The sequence below is a fragment of the Hevea brasiliensis genome, chromosome 12 (genome assembly GCF_030052815.1).
Source record: "Hevea brasiliensis isolate MT/VB/25A 57/8 chromosome 12, ASM3005281v1, whole genome shotgun sequence".
In the NCBI taxonomy this organism is placed as follows: Eukaryota; Viridiplantae; Streptophyta; class Magnoliopsida; order Malpighiales; family Euphorbiaceae; genus Hevea; species Hevea brasiliensis.
The window spans coordinates 13,335,655-13,362,273 of NC_079504.1; the positions used below are offsets into that span (position 1 = coordinate 13,335,655).

General features: G+C 30.3%; 4 protein-coding genes across 4 annotated transcripts; all 4 read left to right on the forward strand.

Annotated features, from left to right (window-relative positions):
- Nucleotides 1-6,163: 6,163 nt before the first annotated feature.
- Nucleotides 6,164-7,213, forward strand: LOC110637973 (auxin-responsive protein SAUR63-like). The gene has a single exon (XM_021788362.2). It carries the CDS (start codon nucleotides 6,667-6,669, stop codon nucleotides 7,111-7,113), a length of 447 nt encoding a protein of 148 aa, XP_021644054.1. The 5' UTR covers nucleotides 6,164-6,666; the 3' UTR covers nucleotides 7,114-7,213.
- Nucleotides 7,214-10,005: 2,792 nt separating this feature from the next.
- Nucleotides 10,006-10,541, forward strand: LOC110637988 (auxin-responsive protein SAUR63-like). Its single transcript, XM_058130522.1, has one exon. The coding sequence runs from the start codon at nucleotides 10,033-10,035 to the stop codon at nucleotides 10,468-10,470; it is 438 nt and encodes a 145-aa protein (XP_057986505.1). The 5' UTR covers nucleotides 10,006-10,032; the 3' UTR covers nucleotides 10,471-10,541.
- Nucleotides 10,542-12,986: 2,445 nt separating this feature from the next.
- LOC110637956 (auxin-responsive protein SAUR63-like) lies at nucleotides 12,987-13,876 on the forward strand. The gene has a single exon (XM_021788343.2). It carries the CDS (start codon nucleotides 13,193-13,195, stop codon nucleotides 13,637-13,639), a length of 447 nt encoding a protein of 148 aa, XP_021644035.2. The 5' UTR covers nucleotides 12,987-13,192; the 3' UTR covers nucleotides 13,640-13,876.
- A 10,630-nt stretch (nucleotides 13,877-24,506) lies between these two features.
- On the forward strand, nucleotides 24,507-25,572 carry LOC110637976 (auxin-responsive protein SAUR63-like). The gene has a single exon (XM_021788365.2). It carries the CDS (start codon nucleotides 25,019-25,021, stop codon nucleotides 25,463-25,465), a length of 447 nt encoding a protein of 148 aa, XP_021644057.2. The 5' UTR covers nucleotides 24,507-25,018; the 3' UTR covers nucleotides 25,466-25,572.
- The last annotated feature ends 1,047 nt before the right edge of the window (nucleotides 25,573-26,619 follow it).

The window sequence follows — 26,619 nt, forward strand, 5'->3', positions numbered from 1 at the left end:
AAATTGAATTTTGATACATTTGGAAGGTTTTATTGATTGAGAATCAATTATTTGAATTATTATTTGACCAAAATTAATAAGAATTAGATTCATAACTTTCAATCATTTGAATTATTGAATTATTATAGAATTTTGAATTTGTTGAATTTTTGAGCAAAGTTGAAAGTATTGAATTGCAAATGACCAAAATTCTCATTGAAAAAGAAAGTCTCTCTAAGACTTAATCTCTAGAACTCTCTAGAAACTAGATGAAAATGAATAAAGAAAAACTTGAAATATAACTTAAATTAGAATTTGAAATTAATTAAATTTAAATTAATTATGATGACAAAATTATTGAAAAGATGGTGAAAAAAATTGGACCAAAAATGAGAAAAAAACCGTAATTTGGCTATAAATTGAAAATGAGCTACAAAATTGGGGTTTACTAAAAGAAAATACAATAAATAAATTGAAATGAAACAACAATAAGAAAAAGTTTTTTTTAAAAATAAAACAGTTTTTCAAAAAGAAAAATACAATGATGAAAATGGAAGTAAAAAAACCAAAATTAAAAAAAAAACAAAAAAAAAAAAAAAAAAAAAAAAAAAAAAAAATGAAAAAAAAAACAAAAAAAAAAACCAAAAAAAAACTGACCAAATATGTTGGAATGAAAAGAATGTGAGAGTAAATAGTAAGTTAACTAACAGAAGTAAAAATTTTGATGTTGAATAAAAATAGTAAAGTAAAAAAAAAAATTAAAATTTAAATTAGGATTTAGAATATTGTTTAAGCTTTTGTTAAAAATTATTTTTGTTTTTTTTGTTAATGAAAAGATTGTAAATTCAAGGTAAATTTCGAATGAAAAAATGAAAGAAAAGAAATTTAGGAACTGGGGACTGGAAGATTTACTTAAGAATTTTTATAAGTTTTTTTAAGCATTTTACCCTATTTTAATTTTTTTTTACGCATTTTGAATTTATGAACTTTTTTATGAATTTGAACTTTTTTTTGTTGATTTGTGTTGATTTTGTTTTTTTTTTTTGAATTTTTGATTTGATTTTACTAGTATTTAAGCTTGAATAAATGACTTTTAATTCTCACTAAAAATGCCACCACCAAAAAAAAATGTAAAACTGCTTTAAAATCCCTTGTAGGTACTTTAAATTTATTTATCGGTGGTGAAGTTTTTCAGAGTCATTTTAAGTATTCTACATCATGTTATGCCCATACGGTGTGACACATTGGGTATGATTTATCCGCGTAGATTGTCACCTATGTTTGTTTCCATATATTAGTATAAGATAGTAATAAAATGAAATGGTGAGTTTCATGCCATATAACAAACATGATGAGCACTTATAAGATAAATACACTGAACCAGTGACATTAAGATGATCTGTGCATGGAATTTACTCTTGTCAATACATTATCATCTGGATCATAATGATGCATTTAATCTTTTAACTTGAGATGATATAGTTATTTTGTATATAGGTGATTTGAGTTTTATACCGCTTACATACTTATACTGAGTATGAGTATACGGGCATGTGTTGGCTGTAATTAATTATATATAGAGATAGGTGTTAAGTCAATATGAAATTCGTTGTTCTAAGTAAATAGGGATAAAATTCTATATCTATTTTAATTATTCTCGATAAATAAAGTTCATGGTCATGACAGATAGACTTATTCAAAAGGTGTTTCTGATTGTAAAGTCTTATTAATCAATAATTGGAATTAAGATGAGAACATATGAATCTAAGCAATTAGGGTTTGACATAAACCATGGCCTTAACTAGAATTAGTATTTTATAATGGGAAGATTTTAGTGTATAGTATGTATGATCAAGGTTTATGAGTTAAATATAAATTAATTCATCACTAGTTGGGTAGTTATGATATACTATGCTGAATATCACTAATGATTTATGAGAATTAAGAGTGATAAGGGAATTTCACTCTAAGCATAGAATAATTTTAATAATATTAAAGAGTTAGTATTATTCTTATTGCCAATTAGTAATGAATCTAGAAAATCACACACAATAAGAATAATATGATTAAAGCATAATTAATTTGATTAATTAATTAAATGGTTTAATTAATTAATTAAATTAAAATTTTTAATTTGCAATTAGATTGTAAAGTTTCTAGAACTAAATTCATCAATGAAAGTATTCAAGTTAATATTTAAAATGTTTAAACATAAACTTGATTAATTAATTTATAAGGTAAGATATTTTAATTTAGTTAATTTGACTTAAGAAGTCATAAGAGAGATAAAATTAATGGTTAACTAGTATTTTTCATAATACTAATTAATTAAAGTTTTAATTCCCTTATTTATGTTAGCTTGACAAGTAGCAAAATCAAAATAAGAAAACACACCTAATTGAATAAATTAGAAGTGAACACTTATAAATGAGGTAATAATTAGTAGTCAACCACTAATTGACATTAAGGGAATTAAAAGTCTCTAAGGGGTTAATCTTCTTCCTCTTCTCTACTTTTCTCTCAAGCCAAAATTTCTTATTTTATTCCTTGCTATTAAATCAAGAGAAATTTGAAATTGTTATTCTTGAATTAAATTAAAGGTAGATAAATTATTTATCTATACTTTCATTAGTTTAAAACCAAGAAAAATCTTAAACTTTATCTTTGTGTAAGTTTGGTCAAGACAAGGAGATGAAACACAATGGAGTTTTTATTGAATCTTGGGGCTTTGGTCATCTTGTTCGTGTGGACGGATTAGAGGGTCGACTTTTGACGATCTAAACTTCTCGGATAAGGTGTTGAATGTAATTCTACGCCTAAACGGATAAATTTCTTAATTTTATCTTAATGATTTTAAGGTTTAAGTTTCCTAATAGCTAATAGACTTTTTAGCAATTGAGTTACAAGTATTATAACAAAAATATGTGTTTTTACAATATAATAAAAGCATTTACATGTTGCATAATATATTAAGATTTAAAATTGCTAATTTTATACTCTTGTTGCTATTTTTCTTTCAATAACAACATTCCATTTTAATTTTAAATCCATATATTGCTATTGAAATTTCTTATAAGCAGATGATACATAAATCTTACACTGAATTTTTTGTGATTTGTAGACTCTTCTAAGTATTAGAATGAGAATTTCTCTCCCACTCATATTATTGTAGTTCAATTGCTTGATTAATTTTCTAAATTTCAATCATGTTATGCGTTGACGACTTGGCGATAAGATAAGCACAAAATGAAACAATAATTAATTATTATCTGAATAATATTATAGAAATATAATTATAATTTCCGTTTTTGCATTGACAATGAAATTTGCAAGGTAATTATTCATAGCAAACACAGCATTTTTTTTAGATTTATATATATTTAAAAATTAATTATAGTTTTTATTTTCCTATTTTAAGAGTAAATAAAATAATATACGAAAAATATTATAGAACTTTTCTTTAATAAGCGAATTGAAAATCGAAGCGATTATCCGAATCGGACATATTTACCAAAAACCAAACGATTCCATTTTCCCAAGGCGTCTAACTTGGCATCTGGCACAAATTGATTCCTCCACGTGGACCGCTCACCTGGGCAACGGTCAACGGCTGTGCAAAAAGCATCGTACCATCATCTACGCGACACGTAACTCCTTTAGGTGGCTGGGAATTCGCGGGCAGAGATTACGGTCAGATCCCATAAATATCTGGAGCTAGACGTGTTAGATATTTTGCTATTAAATAGTAACAAAATAAATTACCTAAAAAATTAAAAAAAATAAAGGAAAATATATGAAGCGATGGGTGACGTGTGACCAATCAGAGAAGAGGTATAGATATATGTAAAGGACTAGAAATCACCAAAACACGTGGCAAAATGCTGTGTTGGGAATATATCTTGCTTAGATCTTGAGCTTCTGAACCACTTGCCCTCATGATCTGCTGTGGGGTCCACTCTTTGCCTTGCCGTGCATGTGATGCAACTTGATTCAATGATGGTGATGACCATTATGTATCATGATGCGATGCATTAGCATACGTTGTTCGTTTGTGATTTGCTTGATAAAAGGTATTGCCTTGCGCAAGCGTTGACTCCATCACAAAACCTGCGTTGCCACTGCAGCCTTCCCAGTGGGCGGAAAATTTTTACAAATTAATTTAAATTTGATTTAACCCCTAAATTATCTTCTTTAACGGCCCAAACCTTTAAATCTTTTATGACAGATTAATTCTTATAAACACCTTATAATATGCGTCGTGAAATTAAAATATTTTTTAAATTTTAATTAATAAATCACTATATTAAAAATACTCTAATCCATCCCATAAAAATAAATTTATTTCTATTTTTACATATATTAAGAAAATATAATTAATATAATTAAAATAATAAATTTCATTTAACATTTACTTAATATATCATCTACTGATATCATTTCATTGAAAATTAATTTTTTTTTTCTCAAAAGGTTAATGCAGATTTCATTTATAAGAAAATTAATAAATTTTATTTTTCAATATATAATAAATAAGGATGTATTAATAAGTGAAAAAATGAATTATTATTTCTTAAAAAAATAATTTATAATTTAAAATAAATAAATAATTACTTGAAAGAGCGAGGGAGTAACAGGTAAAAGTGCGCTGAAAGGGTAAAAAAGAAAAAAATAATTAAAAAAGATTTAATTATTGTGGGGGTTGATTATGATATGATTAATTTAATGAGAAAGAGAAACCGAGTCTTGAACGGAACAATTTATTTAATAAATAAATAAATAAAGAATAATGAGGTGAATGTCGGTTACACACTCACTATAAAATAACGGAAAAGTCGGACCAATCGCCAATTGCCAAACAGAACGTGTCGGTACCAAAACGTGAAAGGACACAAAGTTATAACTTATTTAACTCCTAAAACCTCTATCACGAGTTGGTTATGAAGGATGTGTTCGTTTATTAACCCTACACGTGTCTACTGTTGGTCATGGTCGGCCCACCCCTGCGTGGGCCCATGGACTATGATCTTTTGTAGGCCAATGATAAATGATTTTGAAAAGGTTGGACGGCTGCAAGATAATTACATGCTTGATTGATTTTGTCTGACTGAGCTTCCATTAGGTTGTGATAGCTTCAACTTTAATTACGTAAAATAAAAGAAGAAAACCAGCGGCGGTAGTGGTATGGAATAAGATCAGCCAGAAGAAGCTCGTTGGGTTGGGCCTTGTCAAGTTCTTGAGTCACAAGCCCAATTGCTAAGCAAACACCTGGCCGAAATCCTCCTCCCCCATTAAAATCAGCCATCATTCGAGACTCCAACTCAATCATGTTCAAGAAAAAGAAAAGTGATTTTTTTTTTTTATTTTTTTTTTTTATAATCAGCTCCAATCCAGAGTCGAATTTAAGAGCTTACAGTCCTGAAGACGACTCTAAAAGCTAAAGTTTATTGTTAAGATAAATAAGATTAATTCTTTTGGATGATATTATTTTAAGGGTGTTTGGCTTTATTTATAAAATTTAGTGCTTTTTGAGCTTATAAACGTTTAAGAAATACTCAAGCTCTTAGTGTTCTAAAACCTGAAGGTCTCCATTCTTATAATTCAAAATCCTGCACAAACACGTACACCCTTCATTTGCAGATAAACAAGTTGATCAGTATTAACAAGATTAATAGATTTAATCCGAAGGAATGCAACTAAACAAGTAGAGAAAGCACTGCTTATGTCCATGGCTGGGAGTCATTGTTCATCATCTTTGTATCCCCATCAAGCAGATACATGCCAAAAAATACTTGTCTGCAGCTTCTGAAACACAGTATGTTTTGATTATGTAATGATCCAAACAATTGTACAGACATATTACATAAAAATTGCTGATGTTCTGACTGTTTTTCCAGGAGAAATAGAGAACTCATTTGTTCCAAAGCGACAATACAGTTGCCAGTGAAAAATCACCGAGTAATTAAATCTCCCCATTTCAATCAAATCAACATTTTTTGTTTAACTTTAGCCTGTGCAGCTTGCGGATTTAGTAAACAATTCATGCAGTAATATTCTATTGAAAATTTTGGATAAGTTTCTCAATGATTTATTTTTTGGATAAAGTTTTCTATTATTACTAGAAATCAACAATGTTATCCAAGTAGAAACCTGTGAGAGACCCTCTCCCTATATATACACTGGATTAGGCAGTTTTCGACATGTTAGGTGTTCTATCACATTTATGTATAGAATCAACCAAGCACCACTCTGCCAACTCGAACAATTTATTAAGTACATATTGTTATTCACCAAGCAATTTGTCCTGAGTTTCTGTCGTTCACAAGTTTGTCGTGAGTTGTAAACATGGGATATCAGCTTATTTTGGACCCATTTGTTGCTAAATCAGTCTGCAGAATGACAGATATATATTATGCGTGACTCCCTTTCTATGCTCCACCTTTGTGTGTAGATTGCCTAACAAAAACAAATATGCCTACCCCTCTAACATCTCCTCATTTCTTGTTTATCACATGGTTTTGCTTCCCATGTTACCTTTCCCATGGAGGCTTCATTTAAGGAACTGCCTCTGGCTATATGCCCATATAATCAACCCACTTCATTACCTCCTGCATAGCACAAAAATAGAAGCGAGTGTTCTAAGACTTGAAGCCCTTCTTTTTCTACCATCTTAAAAGCTAGATTAACAAGATGATCAGTGCCAAAAAGCTCATCAAACTGGCAAGGAAATGGCAGAGGATGGTTTCTCTAAGGCGAAAAGTAATCACAATGCCAAGAAACACTGAGATTGTGGATGCAGAAAGTTGTAGCACATCGTACACAGTTGAGAAGGGTCACTTTGTGGTGTACACAATTGATCAAAGACGCTTTGTGCTTCCTTTAGAATATCTTAACAATGATATCGTCAAAGAACTATTCGATCTCGCTGAAGAAGAGTTTGGATTGGCGGGCAATAGTCCTCTCATATTGCCATGTGAAGCAGGCTTTATGGAGTACATAATTGATTTAATCCAAAGGCGTATGACTAAAGATGTAGAGAAAGCATCACTAATATCCATGGCTAGCATTCGCTGCTCATCATCTACTGATCCTCATCAAGCAATTACATGTCAACAATTACCAATCCGCAGCTTCTAATATTCTATTTTGTAATTGATCTGCATAATTGTGCGGAAATTTTTGAAAAAGATTAATAAGATTCTCTTCATTTTGAATCATTTAGTAGCAATCCAAAGCAAGGGATAGATTTTTCTTTCTGGGTCTAAGGCTTCCATGTCATTGCAGGGATTCTTCATCCCAATGCGGGTCTTAATAATTTTTTTTAAAATATTCACCTTGGCTTAGTTCTTGTAAATAATTAAATAAATCAGAGCACCTATACACCAATTCCTGTAAAGGATTTATCCTTCGATAAAATGTATGCTGTTAACTTCAGTTCTTGTAAGCTGCCATTAACTCTGTTAAAGAATTCATTCATAGAAAGAGCTGCAAGACATTGTGGGTCCTGTTATTAAATTGTGGCAAAAAATATGCCTAACCAGTCTAATTTTTCTCTCAACAAAGTTTATCATGTTCACAGCTACCATTTTTTATTTTTCATATACAAATCAAGAACAGCCAAATCAACATTAATTGCCTTATCCACAGGTTCTAAACCCTTCTCCCACTTTAAAAAAAAATGAGGTTCAAGGTTAATATTAACAACTCCCTGAAGGTGTACTTATGTATTTAGCAGAATACTACATAAGCTAGAATTTTTAATTAGGGGGGCAACAACGATTTTCACATAAGAAATTCTCTTCTTGAATTTTCAAATCTTGTCATTTATAATAAAAATAATTACAAAACTCTTATCATGAACTAGATTAAATTTAAGTATTTAATTTTAAAAAATAATTAATATTTAAACAATTTTTTTCAAAAGTTTTTTTATTATATTAAATCATCCAAGCTAACTTATGCGTTTAATTAAATTTTATTATATTGAAAATTAAATAAAAGCAAAGTTTATTATATTGAAAATTAAATATAAGCAAACTTTTTTTTTTTTAAGTAGAGGATTAACTACTAAGATATTGAGGATTCAAACCTGACTTTGCTATACGAGTGATATGCCTTTAACTATTCAATCAAGTCAAATTAGATAAATCTAAGCAAACTTTAAAAACTAAGGGAGTTTTTAGCTTAAAAAATAATGCCAAAGTAAAATTTATAATTATTTATAAATTCAATAATAATATTTTAAATAGTATTAAAATTGCAATTAACTTATACTTTATGAATTTTTATAATGAATGATCCTAAATGATTACCAAGAATCAATATAATATTGTTAGAAAACTCCAAAAATAGAAATTTTTAATAATATTCTTAAAATAAATCACATCTTAATTTATCCATAATTTTATTAATATAGAATGATTCCATTATTAAACTTAGAAATATATGTTATGAATTTTGAATTTAATCATAATATAGACGCATGCATAATAACTAATATTCTTCTTTGAATAAATTTGCTACCATAATGTAATTGGGGAAAAATTTTTTAAAAGAAATTATGTAAATATAGAGAAGAGACAAATAAGTGAATTTTTTTTAATATAATTGATTCGGACTAGAATTTGACTTTAGAATCTCAATAAAATTAAATTTATAAAATTATGTTATCCCCTCTATATGATCTAATTAATTTTTACTTTTCATACATTTATTTTAATTATTTATAATCATTAGCTTAAAGTTGATAAATTTCCTATTGAAATAAGTGAAAATAAATATATATACAGCCTTGTTTTAGAGATGGAGCACCAATTCTTAAGCATCTGCTAGTCCAAATATTATTTCATACGATCGTTTATGTACAACGATTAGTTTTTTTGCCATTAATTATGATGAAATTCACTATAATTAATGGCTATGATAAAATTATTGTACATATGATGATTATATTCTATTATAGTGTAAGTTTGGATTATATTGATGAGAGAAAGCAATCTTTATCCATAAAAAGGAAGAGGTTGCTGTTAGAAAAATGGCAGAGAACTTCAGAGGTTGGAAAAAGAGTTTGAGAGAGCTAAGAAAATGAAGGAAAAAAAAAATCTTTAAATTTGTATTTGCAAGTCCTCTGTTTTAGTAATAAATTTATGTTTTTGTTTTTTCCTCTTCTACTTGTTCCAACATAAATCTGCTTAGTTTTTCTTCCATCAAACTCAACAGTTAGCGTGAATTCAATATCTGCTATTTGTTGAACTCAAAATAAAAATTAGGTGATGACCAGCAATTATAAGTTCTTAATTAGGTAAACCCAATGCTCATAACTAACTTTTGAAATTCATGTCAATGGTTTCTTAGTTATTTAGTTCCTTTGAAATAAATCATTTGAAAAAAAAAAAAGATTTTTCATGCAATCATGTATGAATTCTATTTCTTTTAAAATAAATTATTTTTTAAATTAAAATAATTAAAATTTTCCATTTCAAACATGAGAATTAATAAAAAAGAAATTAATTAAATTAAATTCTTGTAAAATTATAGTTTACAAACGGGGTGTATGGTGTTTGCAACACTATGCCATCTGGCACAAATCGCTAATGATATATTGGTATTCACCAAGTAATTTTTCATAGGTTTATGTGATTCATAAAATTTGTATGAGTTGTGATCGTGAGACATCAGCTTATCTGGGACCCTTTTGTTGTTAAAACAGTATGCAGAAAGATAAATATATCATGTGTACCACCCTTTCTATGCTTCACCTTTGTGTGTAGATCGTCAAATAGATATATCATGTGTAACACCCTTTCTAGCCCTCAACTTTGTGTGTAGATCGTCAAAAAAAAAACAAACATGCCTACCCCTCTTAACATCTCCTCATATCTGCTTTATCACATGGTTTTGCTTCCCATGTTGCCTATCCTATGGAGGCCCCACTTAAGGAACTGCCTCTGGCTATGTACATATATAATCAATTCACGTCATTACCTTCTGCATAGCAAGTGTTCTAAGGCTTGAAGCCTTGCTTTTTCCTACCATCTTAAAAGCTAGATTAACAAGATGATCAGTGCCAAAAAGCTTATCAAACTGGCAAGGAAATGGCAGAGGATGGTTTCTCTAAGGCGAAAAGCAATAGCACTGCCAAGCGACAATGAGATTGTGGATGTAGAAAGTTGTTGCGCAGTCGAGAAAGGTCACTTTGTAGTGTACTCAATTGATCAAACACGCTTTGTGCCTCCTTTAGAATATCTTAACAAAGATATTGTCAAAGAACTATTCGAGCTCGCTGAAGAAGAGTTTGGATTGGCAAGAAATAGTCCTCTCATACTGCCATGTGATGCAGGCTTTATGGAGTACATAATTGATTTAATCCAATGGCGTATGACTAAAGATGTAGAGAAAGCATTGCTAATATCCATGGCTAGCATTCGCTGCTCATCATCTATCGATCCTCATCAAGCAATTACAAGTCAACAATTACCAATCTGCAGTTTCTAAAACTCATTATATTCTGTTTTTGTAATTGATCTACATAAGTGTACAGAAATTTTTGAAAAATATTTATAAGATTCTCTTCATTATGAATTATTTGGCATTTAGACACCATATCTAGCACTTGCTGCTTTATCAAATAAGTATTTACTAGCAATTCCAAGCAAGGGATGCACAATTTTATTCATTACATTTTTCTTTCTGGGTCCAAGATTCCATGTCATTGCAGGGATTCTTCATCCACATAGTGATCTTAATAATATTTAAAAAAAAAAAAAATTCAACATGGCATAATTCTTGAAAATAATTAAAAATCAAAGCCCCTGTATTACCAATTCCTGTAAAGGATTTGTCCTTGGATAAAATGTGTCCTATTAACTTCAGTTCTTGAAAGCTGCCATTAACTCTTTAAAGAATTCATTCATAGATTGGAGAGCTCGAAGACATTGTGGGTCCTGTTATTAAATTATAGCAAAATATATATTTTAAAAAATTGGATAAAAATATATGTAAATCAAGAAGAACCAAATCAACATTTCCTTATCCACAGCTTCTAAACACTAACAGAATGAGGCTGTAGGTTAATGTTAACAAGAAGGTGTACTTGTGCATTTAGCAGAACATTACATACTCTGGTGAAGCTAGAATTTTTAATTAAGGAGCCAAAAATGATTCTCACTTGAAGAAATTTTGTTATTGAATTTTGATATCTTGCAATTTATAATAAAAATAATTACAAAACTCATATCATGTAGTAGATCACATTTAAGTATTTTTTTTATCAGAAAATGTAAGTATTTAATTTTTAAAAATAATTAATGTTTGAATTACATCATGAACGATTTGATTTTTTTTTTCAAAAATATTTTATGTTTTAAATCATCATAGGTAAATTATATATTGAATTAAAGTTAATTGTATTGATAATTAAATCTAAGTAAACTTCATACAGTACCGTCCTAAAAAATACTTGAATATATAGAATTCAAATATAATATAAATACTATCAAATAGGTATCCTACTTTAATAGGAATTTCAAATCTCACTCTGAATATATTATAATTATACTTCTAATTTAAAACAAGAGTTTACCTAACATTTATATGCAGGGCGGGATGCAAGAATAGAAATAGAGGGGGCCAACATTTAAATATCAATAAATAATAACTAAAAATTTTGACATTATAGGAATAAAATAAATAAATACAAATTTTCATGCCATAAAAATTTAAATGTTGAGTTTGATAAAACGATTATTCTCAAACTTAGAGAAAAATTTTTAGAGTTAGTAAAAAAATCAAACTAAAATTAAAATTTTTAATAATTTAAATATAAAAATTATTAAAATTTTATATTTTTTAAAAGAGCTATTTAATTTATAATTAAAAAAAAAATGGGTCAGGGACCCTCACCATTCACTTGAGTCCGTGATTGCGTACTCCACAAGTATACGGGTCGTTCAAGTAGTAAAGAAAAAATATCGTCCTACAGAGATTTGTTGTTTGAGTATCAAACTATAAAAGTTACGATTATTTGGGCTGTCAATAATTTGAGCCAAAAATAGAGGAAGAGATGCAGAAAATTAAATTAAAAAATAAGGAAATTATAATGAATTAAGCAATTAAAATTCTAAGTACTATATTAATTTATTAAAGTTTGAGCAAGTAATTAAAGATTTAATTAATTAATGGTAAAAATTGATTCCAGAGTTGAGGTTCACGAAGTAAATTTCATTAGAATTTGAATAGGTAAACTAAGATTAAGTGAAATACAAGTTTGAAGGAAGTTGATTCTAATTTCCTTTAATTTCTCTTTCAAGCAAACTAAAGAGTGTTTTAAAAGAAACTAAACCCCATTCTCATGCGATGTTTAATTACCCAAAACCCCTTCTCTTAACTCACTAATTTATTTCTAATACTAGGTGATTAAGTTCATTATCTTGATTATCTATCATAGATTTTCACCTCTCGATCCTTCAATCTAAAATTAAGAATAAAACCCAAATGGTACCAACAATGGGTATGTAAATAAGCATATAAGATAAGAATCAAAATTTATAAATACTAAAATTTGGTTAAAACCATTCCAAATCCTCAAATAAAACTTAAATCATTACACCCAACTCTGAAATCCTAAGTATCTACTCACTCATGCTTGTATTTACAAGTGGAAAATATGAAATGGAGCAAGAAAACATGAAAATAAGACTAAAAATAAAAGAACTCAGAAGAAGAAAATCCAAATATCTGAAAATGGAAGCTGGAAACGTCACTCTGCTGGTGTTCTTCCTCCAAAAATGGCGTGGTTCCTTCTTTTCTTCCTCTTTTGATTTTTCTCTCTCTTTCTCCTTATGATAAAAATGAGAATATGATTCATAAAATTTGTATAAGTTGTGATCGTGAGATATCAGCTTATTTAAGACCCTTTTGTTGTTAAAACAGTTTGCAAAAAGATAGATATATCATGTGTAACACCCTTTCTATGCTTCACCTTTGTGTGTAGATCGTCAAACAAAAACAAACATGCCTACCCCTCTAACATTTCCTCATATCTGCTTTATCACATGGTTTTGCTTCCCATGTTACCTTGCCTATGAAGGCCCCAGTTAAGGAATTGCCTCTGGCTATGTACATATATAATCAACTCACTTCATTACCTTCTGCATAGCAAGTGTTCTAAGACTTGAAGCCCTTCTTTTCCTACCATCTTAAAAGCTAGATTAACAAGATGATCAGTGCCAAAAAGCTTATCAAACTGGCAAGGAAATGGCAGAGGATGGTTTCTCTAAGGCGAAAAGCAATAGCACTGCCAAGAAACATTGAGATTGTGGATGCAGAAAATTGGAGCACATCATGCCTTGGCGAGAAAGGTCACTTTGTGGTGTACACAATTGATCAAAGACGCTTTGTGCTTCCCTTAGAATATCTTAAGAGTGATATTGTCAAAGAATTATTCGATCTCGCTGAAGAAGAGTTTGGATTGGCAAGCAATAGTCCTCTCATATTGCCATGTGAAGCAGCCTTTATGGAGTACATAATTGATTTAATCCAAGGGCGTATGACTAAAGATGTAGAGAAAGCATTGCTAATATCCATCGCTAGCATTCGCTGCTCATCATCTATCAGTTTTCATCAAGCAATTACAAGTCAACAATTACCAATCTGCAGCTTCTAACATTCTATTTTGCAATTGATCTGCATAAGAGTACAGAAATTTTTGAAAAAAGTTTTGTAAGACTCTCTTCATTATGAATTAGTTAGCGTTTAGACACCACATCTAGCACTTACTGTTTTATCAAATAAGTATTTGCAAGCAATTCTAAGCAAGGGATGCACAATTTTATTTATTAGATTTTTCTTTCTGGGTCTAAGACTGCCATGTCATTGCAGGGATTCTTCATCCACACAGTGATCTTAATAATTTTCTCTTAAAAAAATATATTTCACCATGGCTTAATTCTTGTAAATAATTAAAAATCAAGGCCCCTATATACCAATTCCTGTAAAGGATTAATCCTTGGATAAAGTGTGTCCCATTATCTTCAGTTCTTGAAAGCTGTCATTAACTCTGTTAAAGAATTCATTCATTGATCGAAGAGCTGGAAGACATTGTGGGTCCTGTCATAAAATTATAGCAAAAAAATGTCTAACCAGTCCAAATTTTCTCTCTCACCGAAGTTCATCATGTCCATAGCTACCATTTTTTTTTCCTCTTCATTTTCATATGTAAATCAAAAACCAAATCAACATCAACTTCCAAACACTTCTCTTAGCAGAATGAGGTTCAAGGTTAATGTTAACAAAAACCTCAAGAAATTTTCTTCTTGAATTTTAAAATCTTGCCAGTTAAAATATAATTAAAAATCTCTTATCATGAAATAGATCATGTTTAAGTATTTAACTAAAAAAAAATTAAATTTAAATTATATTTTAAACGATTTGATTTTTTAAAAAATATTTTTATAGATTAATTTAAAAAATAATTTTTAAAAAAAAATTGTTTTAGGGGGTAAATTAATAACAGTGAATGAAATTAACCCATTAAAAATAATTTCTTTTTATTACCATTATAGCTATCACCTGAATTATTGGTTAATCATATATAATATGATTTTATGTATTTAGTTTTAAACTTATAAAATTTTATTTGTTCTATTCTGATTTAAGTTGTTTGAATAATGGTACACTAAATTATCAATAAAATTTAATCATTTACAATATGTATTATATATTAGTCATGAGTTCATAGTTTAGTTTAAGGCAATCTAATATAAATAATATAAATTTTATTATTTACTTATTATATTATATTGAATAAAATATAATTAAATAATAAAAAATATTTAATTATATAGTTTAGTTATAAAAGATGACAATAGTAATATTAGTTAAAAAAAGTAAATTAATTAATGCATCTAAAAAAAGCCTAAAACTCTTCCTATGGCAACCCTCAGAACATCCTAAATGATAAATCAAAGAGATCGAAACAATTTTATGATAGAGAGAAATTGGCTTATTAGAAGTTTTTACAACAAACCCATCTACAACAAAACATCTCCTATTAACGAGCTCAAACATGAACCAACGGCAAATTCAACTCTTTCTCTGCAATTGAAAATTCTAAACCAACACTAACACACAATTAGTAATTAATTTTCAATGCTCAACCAATTGAAACACATAGATATGGTGACTTTCAAGGAGTTAGAAGAGAGGATGTAACTAAGATGATCATTGTAGATTGAATTGCAAAATGGATAAAACTCACCAATTGCTATCTAGGGAAAAAAATAAAGCACAAATTCAATCAAAGCATTGGGCATGTAGAATAGATGGGTGGTGGGTTTGACTTCATGAAGTGGTGAATCTTGGTGGACTTCGTGAAGTGGAAAACAACACTGAATGAGTTTGGTTGATTTCAAATTATTTTTTAATAAAAATACTTGGGTGGTGTATTGAAGTCCATAAAGTGATTGAGCACTTCAAATGGAAAGAAAATTGATGGATTTCAAGTGGGAAACACACGCAATTGCAATTGCAATTTTATATCACGTGTACTTTTCTTTTTCTACTATCTATAATCCAATTATTGGTTCTTGGCAAAGTGGTACAAATTTGTGTATGAATTGACTAGTCTTTCCAATTGATAAATTCTTATTACAATATTAACAATCATTATTAAAGAATTACTTTCATTTTAGCCCAATGAATTTTTACAGCTAAAAATTCAATTTTTAATATATATATTTTAGCAGGTATATAAATCTAAAACACATATACAAGTACATAATATAGAATATAAGAAGAATAACATAGAATTTACGTGATTTGACTATAAAATTTACATTTACAAGCAAAATAAAAGAAAAAATTCTGATAAAAAAGAGCAAGATATAATCACTTAAAGCTCTTATACTCTAAAGCTCAGTGTGTTGTTAGTACCACCACATACCTCACTTTTTCTTTTAATCAAATCGCAATACAAAACTTTCAGGTCAAATTATAATTTAAGTCTCTCAAGACATATTCAAAATTCACGCAACATAAAATAACATCCTATCTTAAATTTAAATTCACATATTGCTGTTAAAATTTCTTATAGGCAAATAATACATAAGTCTTATTATAAATTTTCAGTGATTTATAGACTTTTCTAATATTAGAATGAGAATATCTCCTGCTCATGTTATCGTAGTTCAATTACTTGATTAATTTTCTCAATTTCAATCATGTGATGCGTTGATGACTTGGTGATAGGATAAGCACAAATTGCAACAATAATTAATTATTATCTGAATAATATTAAAAAAATATGATTATAATTTCTGTTTTTGCATTGACCATGAAATTTGCAAGATAATTATTTATAGCAAACACAACATTTTTTTACATTTATATATATTTAAAAATTAATTATAGTTTTTATTTTCCTATTTTAAGGGCAAATAAAATAAGATATATACATTTAAATAAAAAATATCATAGAGTTTCCTTAATAAGTGAATTGAAAATCGAAAGCGATTATTCGAATCAGATATATTTACTAAAAGAAGGTATATTTGTATTATATATTTGTGCGTTTCAATGAGTTACAACAAAGATCTATATATACAAGAATAAGAGAGCAAAGTATAGTAAGAAAGTTGGCAGCAAAAAATAAGGCATAGAGTAAATTCTAAATTCAAGCCTGTAATTTTGGGTCAATGACAGCTATATTCTAACATCCCCTCTCAAACTCATGTAGGCAAAGTATTTGCTAACTTGAGTTTGCAAGATAAGTCATGAAATCGCCTAGGTGAATGAGCTTTGGTGAAGATATCAACTATTTGATCAGCAGAAGAAACCGAAATGAGACGAAGAGTGCCTCTAACAAGATGATGACGAACGAAATGGAAATCAATCTCAATGTGCTTTGTATATTCATGAAATACATCATTGTGGGCAATTTGGATGGCACTTTGATTGTCACAATAGATGTTTGTAGCAGCGTCAGATTAAGAGACACCCATATCTTGTAATAGCCATCTTAACCAGAGAAGTTCAGAAGTAGTGTCAGCTAGTGCCCTGTACTCTGCTTCCGTACTAGAGCGAGAAACTACTGTTTGCTTCTTACTACGCTAAGAGATAAGTGAATCTCCGAGAAAGAAACAATAACCAGTGGTAGATCGTCTATCAGTAGGGTCACCAGCCCAGTCAGCATCAGAATATACTTTTAGTTTAAGAGATGACTGAGCAGAGAAATGAAGACCATGGAACAAAGTGCTTTTGATGTATCGAAGGATACGAAGAACAACAGTAAAGTGAGAAGTGCGAGGAGCAGCCATGAACTGGCTAACAATATGAACTGCATATGCTATGTTTGGACGAGTGGCAGTGAGATAGATAAGACTCCCAACCAACTGCCTATAAAGGGTCGGATCATCCAAAATGGCTCCATCAGTAGGTGAAAGTTTGACATTTGCCTCAAGTGGAGTATTAGCAGTTTTATTATCTGTCAAACCTGCTCGACAAAGAAGATCAGTGGCATATTTTTCCTGAGACAAATAATAGCCTGTATCATCAGAAGAGACTTCTAACCCAAGAAAATAACTCAAATGACCAAGATCTTTCATTTCAAACTGAGTACCAAGAAACTTTTTCACTTCTTAAAATTCCTTGCAAATCATCTCCGGTGATTATCATATCTTCCACATATAACAACAAGAGAGTGTATCCCTTATCAGTTTTGCGAACAAAGAGAGCAGTGTTAAAAGAGCTAGAAGAGAAACCCAATTTGCTGATTGTGGAGCTAAATTTTGCAAACCATGCTCTAGGGGCCTATTTAAGACCATATAGAGCCTTTTGAAGATGGCAAACCTTACCAGGAGGATGATCATAACCAGGTGGAGGTTGCATGTAAACTTCTTCGGAAAGATCCCCATTAAGAAAGGCATTTTTCACATCCATCTGAAAGAGTGTCCATTTACGCACAGCTGCAACAGCTATGAGGCTACGAACAGATGTGAGACAAGCTACAAGAGCAAAAGTCTCTTCATAGTCAATACCATACTCCTGAGTAAAGCCCTTTGCCACTAATTAAGCTTTGTAACGTTCCACTGAGCCATCTGCTCGAGTTTTGATTTTATAAACCCATTTACATCCTATAGCAGTTTTACCAGGCGGTAAATCAACCAAGTTCCAAGTATAGGTCTTTGATAAGGCTTGCAATTTGTCTTGCATTGCTTACTGCCAAAGAGGATTAGTACTAGCTTCCCTATAAGAGGAAGGTTCATGCAAAGAAACTATAGTAGAGTAACAATGATAATCATGAAGATAAGATGGTGGGCGACGTACTCTAGGAGTTACAACATCAGAAGAAATAGAAACTGTGGATGGAGAGATAGAATCTGCAAATAAACTAGATCTCTCAGGCAACACCATAGGTTGATCATCTGTTTGTCCTGTATTAAAGATTTTAGGAGGGGGAGTCTTGTCGTCATTAAGAATAGATGTATCAAGGAATAGCTCAACGGACAAATTAGTGAAGAAAGGATAGTGATTGTCTGAACATTGAAATTCAGAGAGGGTGGAAAACATTTTATGTTCCTGAAAAGTGACATGATGAGAGATATGAAGACGCTTAGAGATAGGATCCCAACATCAATACCCTTTATGCTCAATACCATAGCCCAAAAAACAACATAATCGAGCACAAGGTTCCAATTTTGAGCATTCATGTGGCTGAAGAAGAACAAAACAAGCACACCCAAAAACACGAAGAAGATTGTAATCAGGAGAGAGACCATGCAGACGTTCAAAAGGAGTTTGATTACCGATTGTCATAGAAGGAATGCGGTTGATCGTGTAGACAGTTGTAAGAGCAGCTTCTCCCCAAAAAGGTTTAGGGCAAGAAGAAGAAATTAAAAGAGAGCTTATAGTGTCAAGAATGTGTCTATGTTTGCATTTTACATGACCATTTTGTTGAGAAGTACCTAGACAAGATCGATGAATAGTAGTGCCATGTTGAGCGAGAAGATTGAGGAACGCAGTATCTTTATACTCCATGGCATTATCTGTTCGAAGAGTTCTAATGGTACAGGAAAATTGAGTTTTGACAAGAGCAGTAAAATTAGCATAAATCTGAGACAATTGTGAACGGTTTTTCATAAAATAAATCCAAGTAAATATAGAGTAATCATCCACAAATATCACAAAGTAAGTGTCATTGCCCATGGTGGGAATAGGAGAGGGACCCCACATATCAGTATGTACAAGATCAAAGATAGAAAGGGAAATAGAAGTACTATTATTAAAAGGTAAAGCATGATGCTTCCCAAGTTCACATGAAGCACAATCAAAATTCTCATATTTAATATTTCTTAAAAGACCACTAGAACGTACAGATTTTAGTCTAGAAGAGGAGACATGACCAAGTTGAGAATGCCAGGTAGAGGTAGACACAAAGGCAGCACATTGTGATGGAGGGATAGAAAGAGATGCAGTATGTGAGGGAAGGTGAAGAGATGTCAATTCAAATAGACGATCAACTTTACGGCCCATCCTAAGGATCTGTCCTGTCTGCGGATTCTGCACATAACAATCATGACGAGAAAAATGTAAATCAAGACCAAGATCACATAATTGTCCGACAGAAATAAGATTGAGAGACAGTTTAGGAACAAGAAAGGTATTAGGTAAAGATAAAGCTGAAGTAGAAACATCACCAATATGATTAACAGATATGCATGAGTTATCAGCAGTATGAATAACAGGAGAATGAGATATGGTATGTTTTGTTTTGAAAAGATGAAAGTCAGCTGTCATATGGTTACAGCAAGCAAAGTAAAAAAACCAAGAAAAAGATGTACCTGGAGTGACTGACGAAGCAGTGCAAGTGGAGACACCAGTGATAGAGTGGGCTAAGGCTTGTTTTAAAGCATGAATATTTATCTGGTTAAAAAGTTTATCTAAGGTAGATGTTTCACCAGAAGACCAACCTTTAGTGGCAGCAGCAGCAGTGTGATTAGAAGCCTTACCAGACTTAAATTGTGATTGATTATTTCGTCCAGTTCCTTACTTGGATTGCAAATTAAAGCAATTGGAAATAAGATGCCCTCGCTTGCGATAATACCTGCAAGTCACTTTTTGTGATTAAGAAGATGCTGGTGTTGCTAACACTGTGTCAGTATTGATAATAGACTGCTGAGATTTCAAGATAGCAAGACGAGCTTCTTCAACCAGTAATTCTGTAACTACAGTCTCAAGTTTGGGAAAAGGATCTCTATGTAACAGAGAGGATCTGACTGACTCAAATTCATCATTTAAAGCCAAGGTAAATTGGTAAACCCAAAATTCATCTCTTTCTTTAGCATAGAGTTCAACATTACGAGTGTCATGCCAAAGTAGTTCAGATGATGACAATTGATCCCATAGAGCAGTCATTTTAGACAAAAAATCATTAATAGACTGACCTGATTTTTGGTGCATGCGGTGAAAAGTACCTTAGAGTTGAAATCGATGAATAGCATTCGTAGTGGAGTAACGCTTGACCAGTAAGTCCCAAACTTCTTTGGTAGTGTCAAATCGTCCAAATTGGAGTTTGATGGATGGAACACAGGTGTTACGTAGCCAAGTAAGAATTTGATGATTCTTACAATCCCATTATTCAAGGCGGTAGACATATTTAGATTCATCTTCACCTTTGATTACAGTGTGTTTCGTGGCATCACCAGTGACATAACGCCATAGCTTATGTCCTTTGAGAAAGCTAGACATTTCTTGGGATCAAAGAACATAGTTGGATCCATTCAAAATGGTGCCAATAGGCTGTGACACATCAAATTTTTCAATGAAAACAGAATTGTGAGATAAAGCCAAAGTGAAAATAAATAGGTACTGTGAATAATTACTACTGGACAAAAAATGGAATGAGAAGATGAAAACCAATCAAAGAAAGCCTAAAAAAAAAAAGTAATCAAATACCCCAAAAGATTCAAAGCAAGTATGTCACGAGTATAAAATTATGGCTCTGATATCATGAAAGAAAGTATATTTATATTATATATTTGTGTATTTTAATGAGTTACAATTTATATATATATACATATATATATATATATATATAAGAATAAGAGAATTAAATATAATAAAAAAATTAATAATAAAAAATAAATTTTAAATTGAAGCATGTAATTTTGGGTTTATTTTCTGACATTTACCAAAAACCAAACGATTCCATTTTCCCTAGGCGTCTAACTTGGCATCTAGCACAAATTGATTTCTCCACGTGTACCCTTAGCAGGGCAACGGTCAACCGTTGTGCAAAAAGCATCGTACCATCATCTACGCGACACGTAACCAGTTTAGGTGGCTGGGAATTCGCGGGCAGAGATTACGGTGAGATCCCATAAATATCTGGAGCTAGACGCCCCGCCCAGCATCCTTGTTAGATATTTTGCTTTTAAATAGTAACAAAGTAAATTACCTAAAAAATTAAAAAAAATAAAGGAAAATATATTAAGCGATGGGTGACGTGTGACCAATCAGAGAAGAGGTATAGATATATAAAGGACTAGAAATCACTACAACACGTGGCAAAATGCTGTGTTAGGAATATATCTTGCTTTAGACCTTGAGTTTTTTGAACCACTTGCCCTCATGGTCTGCTGTGGGGTCCACTCCTTGCCCGGCCGTGCATGTGGTGCAATATGATTCGATGATGGTGATGATCATTATGTATCAGGATGCGATGCATGGCATTCGTTGCTCGTTTGTGAATTGTGATTCGCTTGGTAAAGGTATTGCCTTGCGCAAGCGTTGACTCCTTCAAAACGTGCGTTGCCACTGCAGCCTTCCCAGTGGGCGGAAAATTTTTATAAATTAATTTAAATTTGGCTTAACCCATAAATTATCTTCACACCCAAAATTTTTAAAATCTTCATGACACATTAATTTTTATAAACATTTTATAATATTTGTTGTAAAATTAAAATATTTTTTAAATTTTAATTAATCGATCACCATATCAAGTATAATCAGAGTTTATGCTATGTATATTTTAATTTTACTAAAGTATATGTTGAAATATTTTAAAAATTTGAGATATTACTAAATTTTTTAATCTTTCTCAAATAAAAAAATATTTTTTTCATTTTTTAAAGTATTTTTCCTCTCTTCATTTTTACACAGTAATTAAAGAAGCAAATAAATTACCAAGTAGAATGTAAATAATGTAATATTTCAATTTTTTTTTAAAACTGTAATTTTATAAAATTAAAAAAATGTAAAAATTTGAAATTTTTACACAATAATTAAAGAAGCAAATAAATCACCTCAACCATAATAAAATACTCTCTAATTCAACTAATTATCCTTTATTTCATCTAATTAAGATAGCAAAGATAAAATTGTTTTTAAAAAAACTATAAAAAATAATTATTATGTTTAGTACATGTGAAGGTAAAAATAAGCAAAATTAATTAATATTAATTAATTATTTCAAAATAATAAATATTTTGAAATAAAATAACTATTAAAGAAATATTCTATCTGTCTCACAAATATAAACTTACTTTTACTTTTATATAGATTAAGAAAATGTAATTAATATAATTAAAATAATAAATTTTATTTAGTTTTTTTCTAATATATCATTCATTTGTATTATTTTATTAAAAATTAAATAATTTATATTATTAAATTATACTTTTTTCCTTTAAAAGATTAGTGGAAAATTCATTTATAAGAAAACCGGTGAATTTTACTTTTTTAATATATATTAAATAAAAATATATTAATAAGTAAACAAAAATTATTGTTTAAAAAAAAAGAAAGTGACTTATAATTTAAAATAGATAAAAAAAGAAAAATAAGTTTATCTTTATGAGAATATAATTTTTATTTTATGATGTATACATATTAATTTTATTATAATTATTGATTATGATAAAAATTATATAAAATTTATCATAATTAATAATTAATTTTAAATTATTATATATATTAATTTTTGTATAATTTACCGCAAGAGGGAGGAAGCAACAAGTAAAAGTGGGCTAAGAGAGTAAAAAAAAAATAATTAAAAAAGATTTAATTATTGTGGGAGTTGATTATGATATGGTTAATTTAATGAGAAAAAGAAACCGAGCCATGGACGGAACAATGTATTTAATAAATAAATAAAGAATAATGAGGTGAATGTCGGTTACACACTCACTATAAAATAACCGAAAATTCGGACCAATGGCCAATTGCCAAACAGAACGTGTAACCTGAAAGGACACAAAGTTATAACTTATTTAACTCCTAAAACCTCCATCACGAGTTGGTTGTGAAGGATGTGTTCGTTTATTATCCCTACACGTGTCTTCTGTTGGTCATGGTCGGCCCACCCCTGCGTGGGCCCATGGACTGTGATCTTTCGTAGGCCAATGATAAATGATTTTGAAAAGGTTGGACGGCTGCGAGATAATTACAGGGTTGATTGATTTTGTCTGACTGAGCTTCCATTAAGTAGGGACAGCTTCAGCTTTAATTACATAAAATAAAGGAAAAAAACCAGCGGCAGGGGTGGTATGGAAAAAGATCAGCCAGATGATGCTCGTTGGGTTGGGCCTTGTCAAGTTCTTGAGTCTCAAGCCCAATTGCTAAGCCAACATCTAGCCCAAATCCTCCTCTCCCATTAAAATCAGCCATCATTCAAGACTCCAACTCAATCATGTTAAAGAAAAAGAAAAGTGAGCTTTTTTTTTTTTTTTTTTTTTTTTTTTTTTTTAAATAATCGTGACCCTACAGACAACTCTAATATTACTAAACTAAAGTTTATTATTAAAATAAATAAAATTAATTCTTTTGGATGATATTATTTTAAGGATGTTTAGCTTTGTTTATGAAAATTATCTTATAAGTATTTAGTGCTTTTTAAGCTTTTAAACATTCAAGAAATACTCAAGCTCTTAGTGTTCTAAAACCTGAAGGTCTCCATTTTTATAATTCAAAATCTTGCACAAACACGTACACCCTTCATTTGCAGATTAACAAGATGATCATTATTAACAAGATTAATGGATTTAATCCGAAGGAATGCAACTAAACAAGTAGAGAAAGCACTGCTTATGTCCATGGCTAGGAGTCATTGTTCATCATCTTTGTATCCCCATCAAGCAGATAAATGGCAAAAAATACTTGTCTGCAGCTTCTGAAACACAGTATGTTTTGATTATGTAATGATCCAAACAATTGTAGAGACATATTAGAAAAATATTGCTGATGTTCTGACTGTTTTTCCAGGAGAAATAGATAACTCATTTGGTCCAAAGCGAAAATACAGCTGCCAGTGAAAAATCACCGAGTAATTAAATCTCTTTCAATCAAATCAACATTTTTTGTTTAACTTTAGCCTGTGCAGCTTGTGGATTTAGTATACAATTCATGCTGTAGTGTTCTATTGAAATTTTTGGGTAAGTTTCTCAATGGTTTATTTTTTTGATAAAGTTTTCTATTATTACTAGAAATCAACACTCTTATCCAAGTAGAAACATGCAAGAGACCCTCTCCCTATATATACACTGGATTAGGCAGTTCGACATGTTAGGTGTTCTGCCACATTTATGTATAGAATCAAGCAAGCACCACTCTGCCAACCTGAAGAAATTGTTAAGTATATATTGTTATTCACCAAGCAATTTGTCATGAGCTTCTGTGGTTCATAAGTTTGTTGTGAGTTGTAAACATGGGATATCAGCTTATTTCGGACCTATTTGTTGCTAAATCAGTCTGCAGAAAAATAGATACATATCATGCGTGACTCCCTTTCTGTGCTCCACCTTTGTGTGCAGATTGCCAAACAAAAACAAACATGCCTACCCCTCTAAAATCTCCTCATTTCTTCATTGTCACATGGTTTTGCTTCCCATGTTACCTTGCCTATGGAGGCCCCATTTGAGGAACTGCCTCTGGCTATATGCATATATAATCAACCCACTTCATTACCTCCTGCATAACACAAAAATAGAAGCAAGTGTTCTAAGACTTGAAGCCCTTCTTTTTCTACCATCTTAAAAGCTAGATTAACAAGATGATCACTGCCAAAAAGCTTATCAAACTGGCAAGGAAATGGCAGAGGATGGTTTCTCTAAGGCGAAAAGCAATCACAATGCCAAGAAACACTGTGATTGTGGATGCAGAAACTTGTAGCACATCGTACACAGCTGAGAAGGGTCACTTTGTGGTGTACTCAATTGATCAAAGACGCTTTGTGCTTCCTTTAGAATATCTTAACAATGGTATCGTCAAAGAACTATTCGATCTCGCTGAAGAAGAGTTTGGATTGGCAAGCAATAGTCCTCTCATACTGCCATGTGATGCCTGCTTTATGGAGTACATAATCGATTTAATTCAAAGGCGTATGACTAAAGATGTAGAGAAAGCATTGCTAATATCCATGGCTAGCATTCGCTGCTCATCATCTAATGATCCTCATCAAGCAATTACAAGTCAAAAATTACCAATCTGCAGTTTCTAGAACTCATTATATTCTGTTTTTGTAATTGATCTACATAAGTGTACAGAGATTTTTAAAAAGATTTGTAAGATTCTCTTCATTATGAATCATTTAGCGTTTATATACCATATCTAGCACTTACTGCTTTATCAAATAACTATTTACAAGCAATTCCAAGCAAGGGATGCGCACTTTTATTCATTAGATTTTTCTTTCTGGGTCTAAGATTTCCATGTCATTGCAGGGATTCTTCATCCACATAGTGATCTTAATAATTTCTTTTTAAAAAATATATTTCACCATGGCTTAATTCTTGTAAATGATTAAAAATCAAAGCCCCTATATACCGATTCCTGTAAAGGATTTATCCTTAGATAAAATGTCTTCAGTTCTTGAAATCTGCCATCAACTCTTTAAAGAATTCATTCATAGATTGAAGAGCTCGAAGACATTGTGGGTCCTGTTATTAAATTATGGCAAAAAATATACCTAACCAGTCTAATTTTTCTCTCATCGAAGTTTATCATGTCCACAGCAACCAGTTATTATTATTATTATTATTATTATTATTATTATTATTATTATTATTATTATTATTATTTTATATAAATCAAGAACAACCAAATCAACATTAATTGCCTTATCTACAGGCTCTAAACACTTCTCACTCTGAAAAAAAAAAAATGAGGTTCAAGGTTAATATTGGCAAATCCCTGAAGATGTACTTATGTATTTAGCAGAATATTACATAAGCTAGAACTTTTAATTAAGGGGACAAAAATGATTCTCACTTAAGAATTTCTCTCCTTGAATTTTCAAATCTTGCCATTTATAATAAAAATAATTACAAAACTCTTATCATGAACTAGATTAAATTTAAGTATTTAATTTTAAAAAATAATTAATATTTAATTTATATTTAAACGATTTTTTTTTCAAAAGTTTTTTTTATATATTAAATCATCAAAGCTAAATTATATATTTAAGTAAAGTTTATTATATTGAAAACTAAATATAAGCAAACTTTTTTCTAAGTAGAGGATTGACTATTGAGATATTGAGGATTTAAATTTAACTCTGTTAAATGAGTGATGTGCATTTAACTATTAAATCAAATCAGATTAGACAAATCTAAGCAATTTTTAAAAACTAAGATAGTTTTTAGCTAAAAAAAT

Coding starts and splice junctions, on each gene's coding strand:
- LOC110637973 (XM_021788362.2), top strand. CDS start 6,667: ATGATCAGTGCCAAAAAGCTCATCAAACTGGCAAGGAAATGGCAGAGG.
- LOC110637988 (XM_058130522.1), top strand. CDS start 10,033: ATGATCAGTGCCAAAAAGCTTATCAAACTGGCAAGGAAATGGCAGAGG.
- LOC110637956 (XM_021788343.2), top strand. CDS start 13,193: ATGATCAGTGCCAAAAAGCTTATCAAACTGGCAAGGAAATGGCAGAGG.
- LOC110637976 (XM_021788365.2), top strand. CDS start 25,019: ATGATCACTGCCAAAAAGCTTATCAAACTGGCAAGGAAATGGCAGAGG.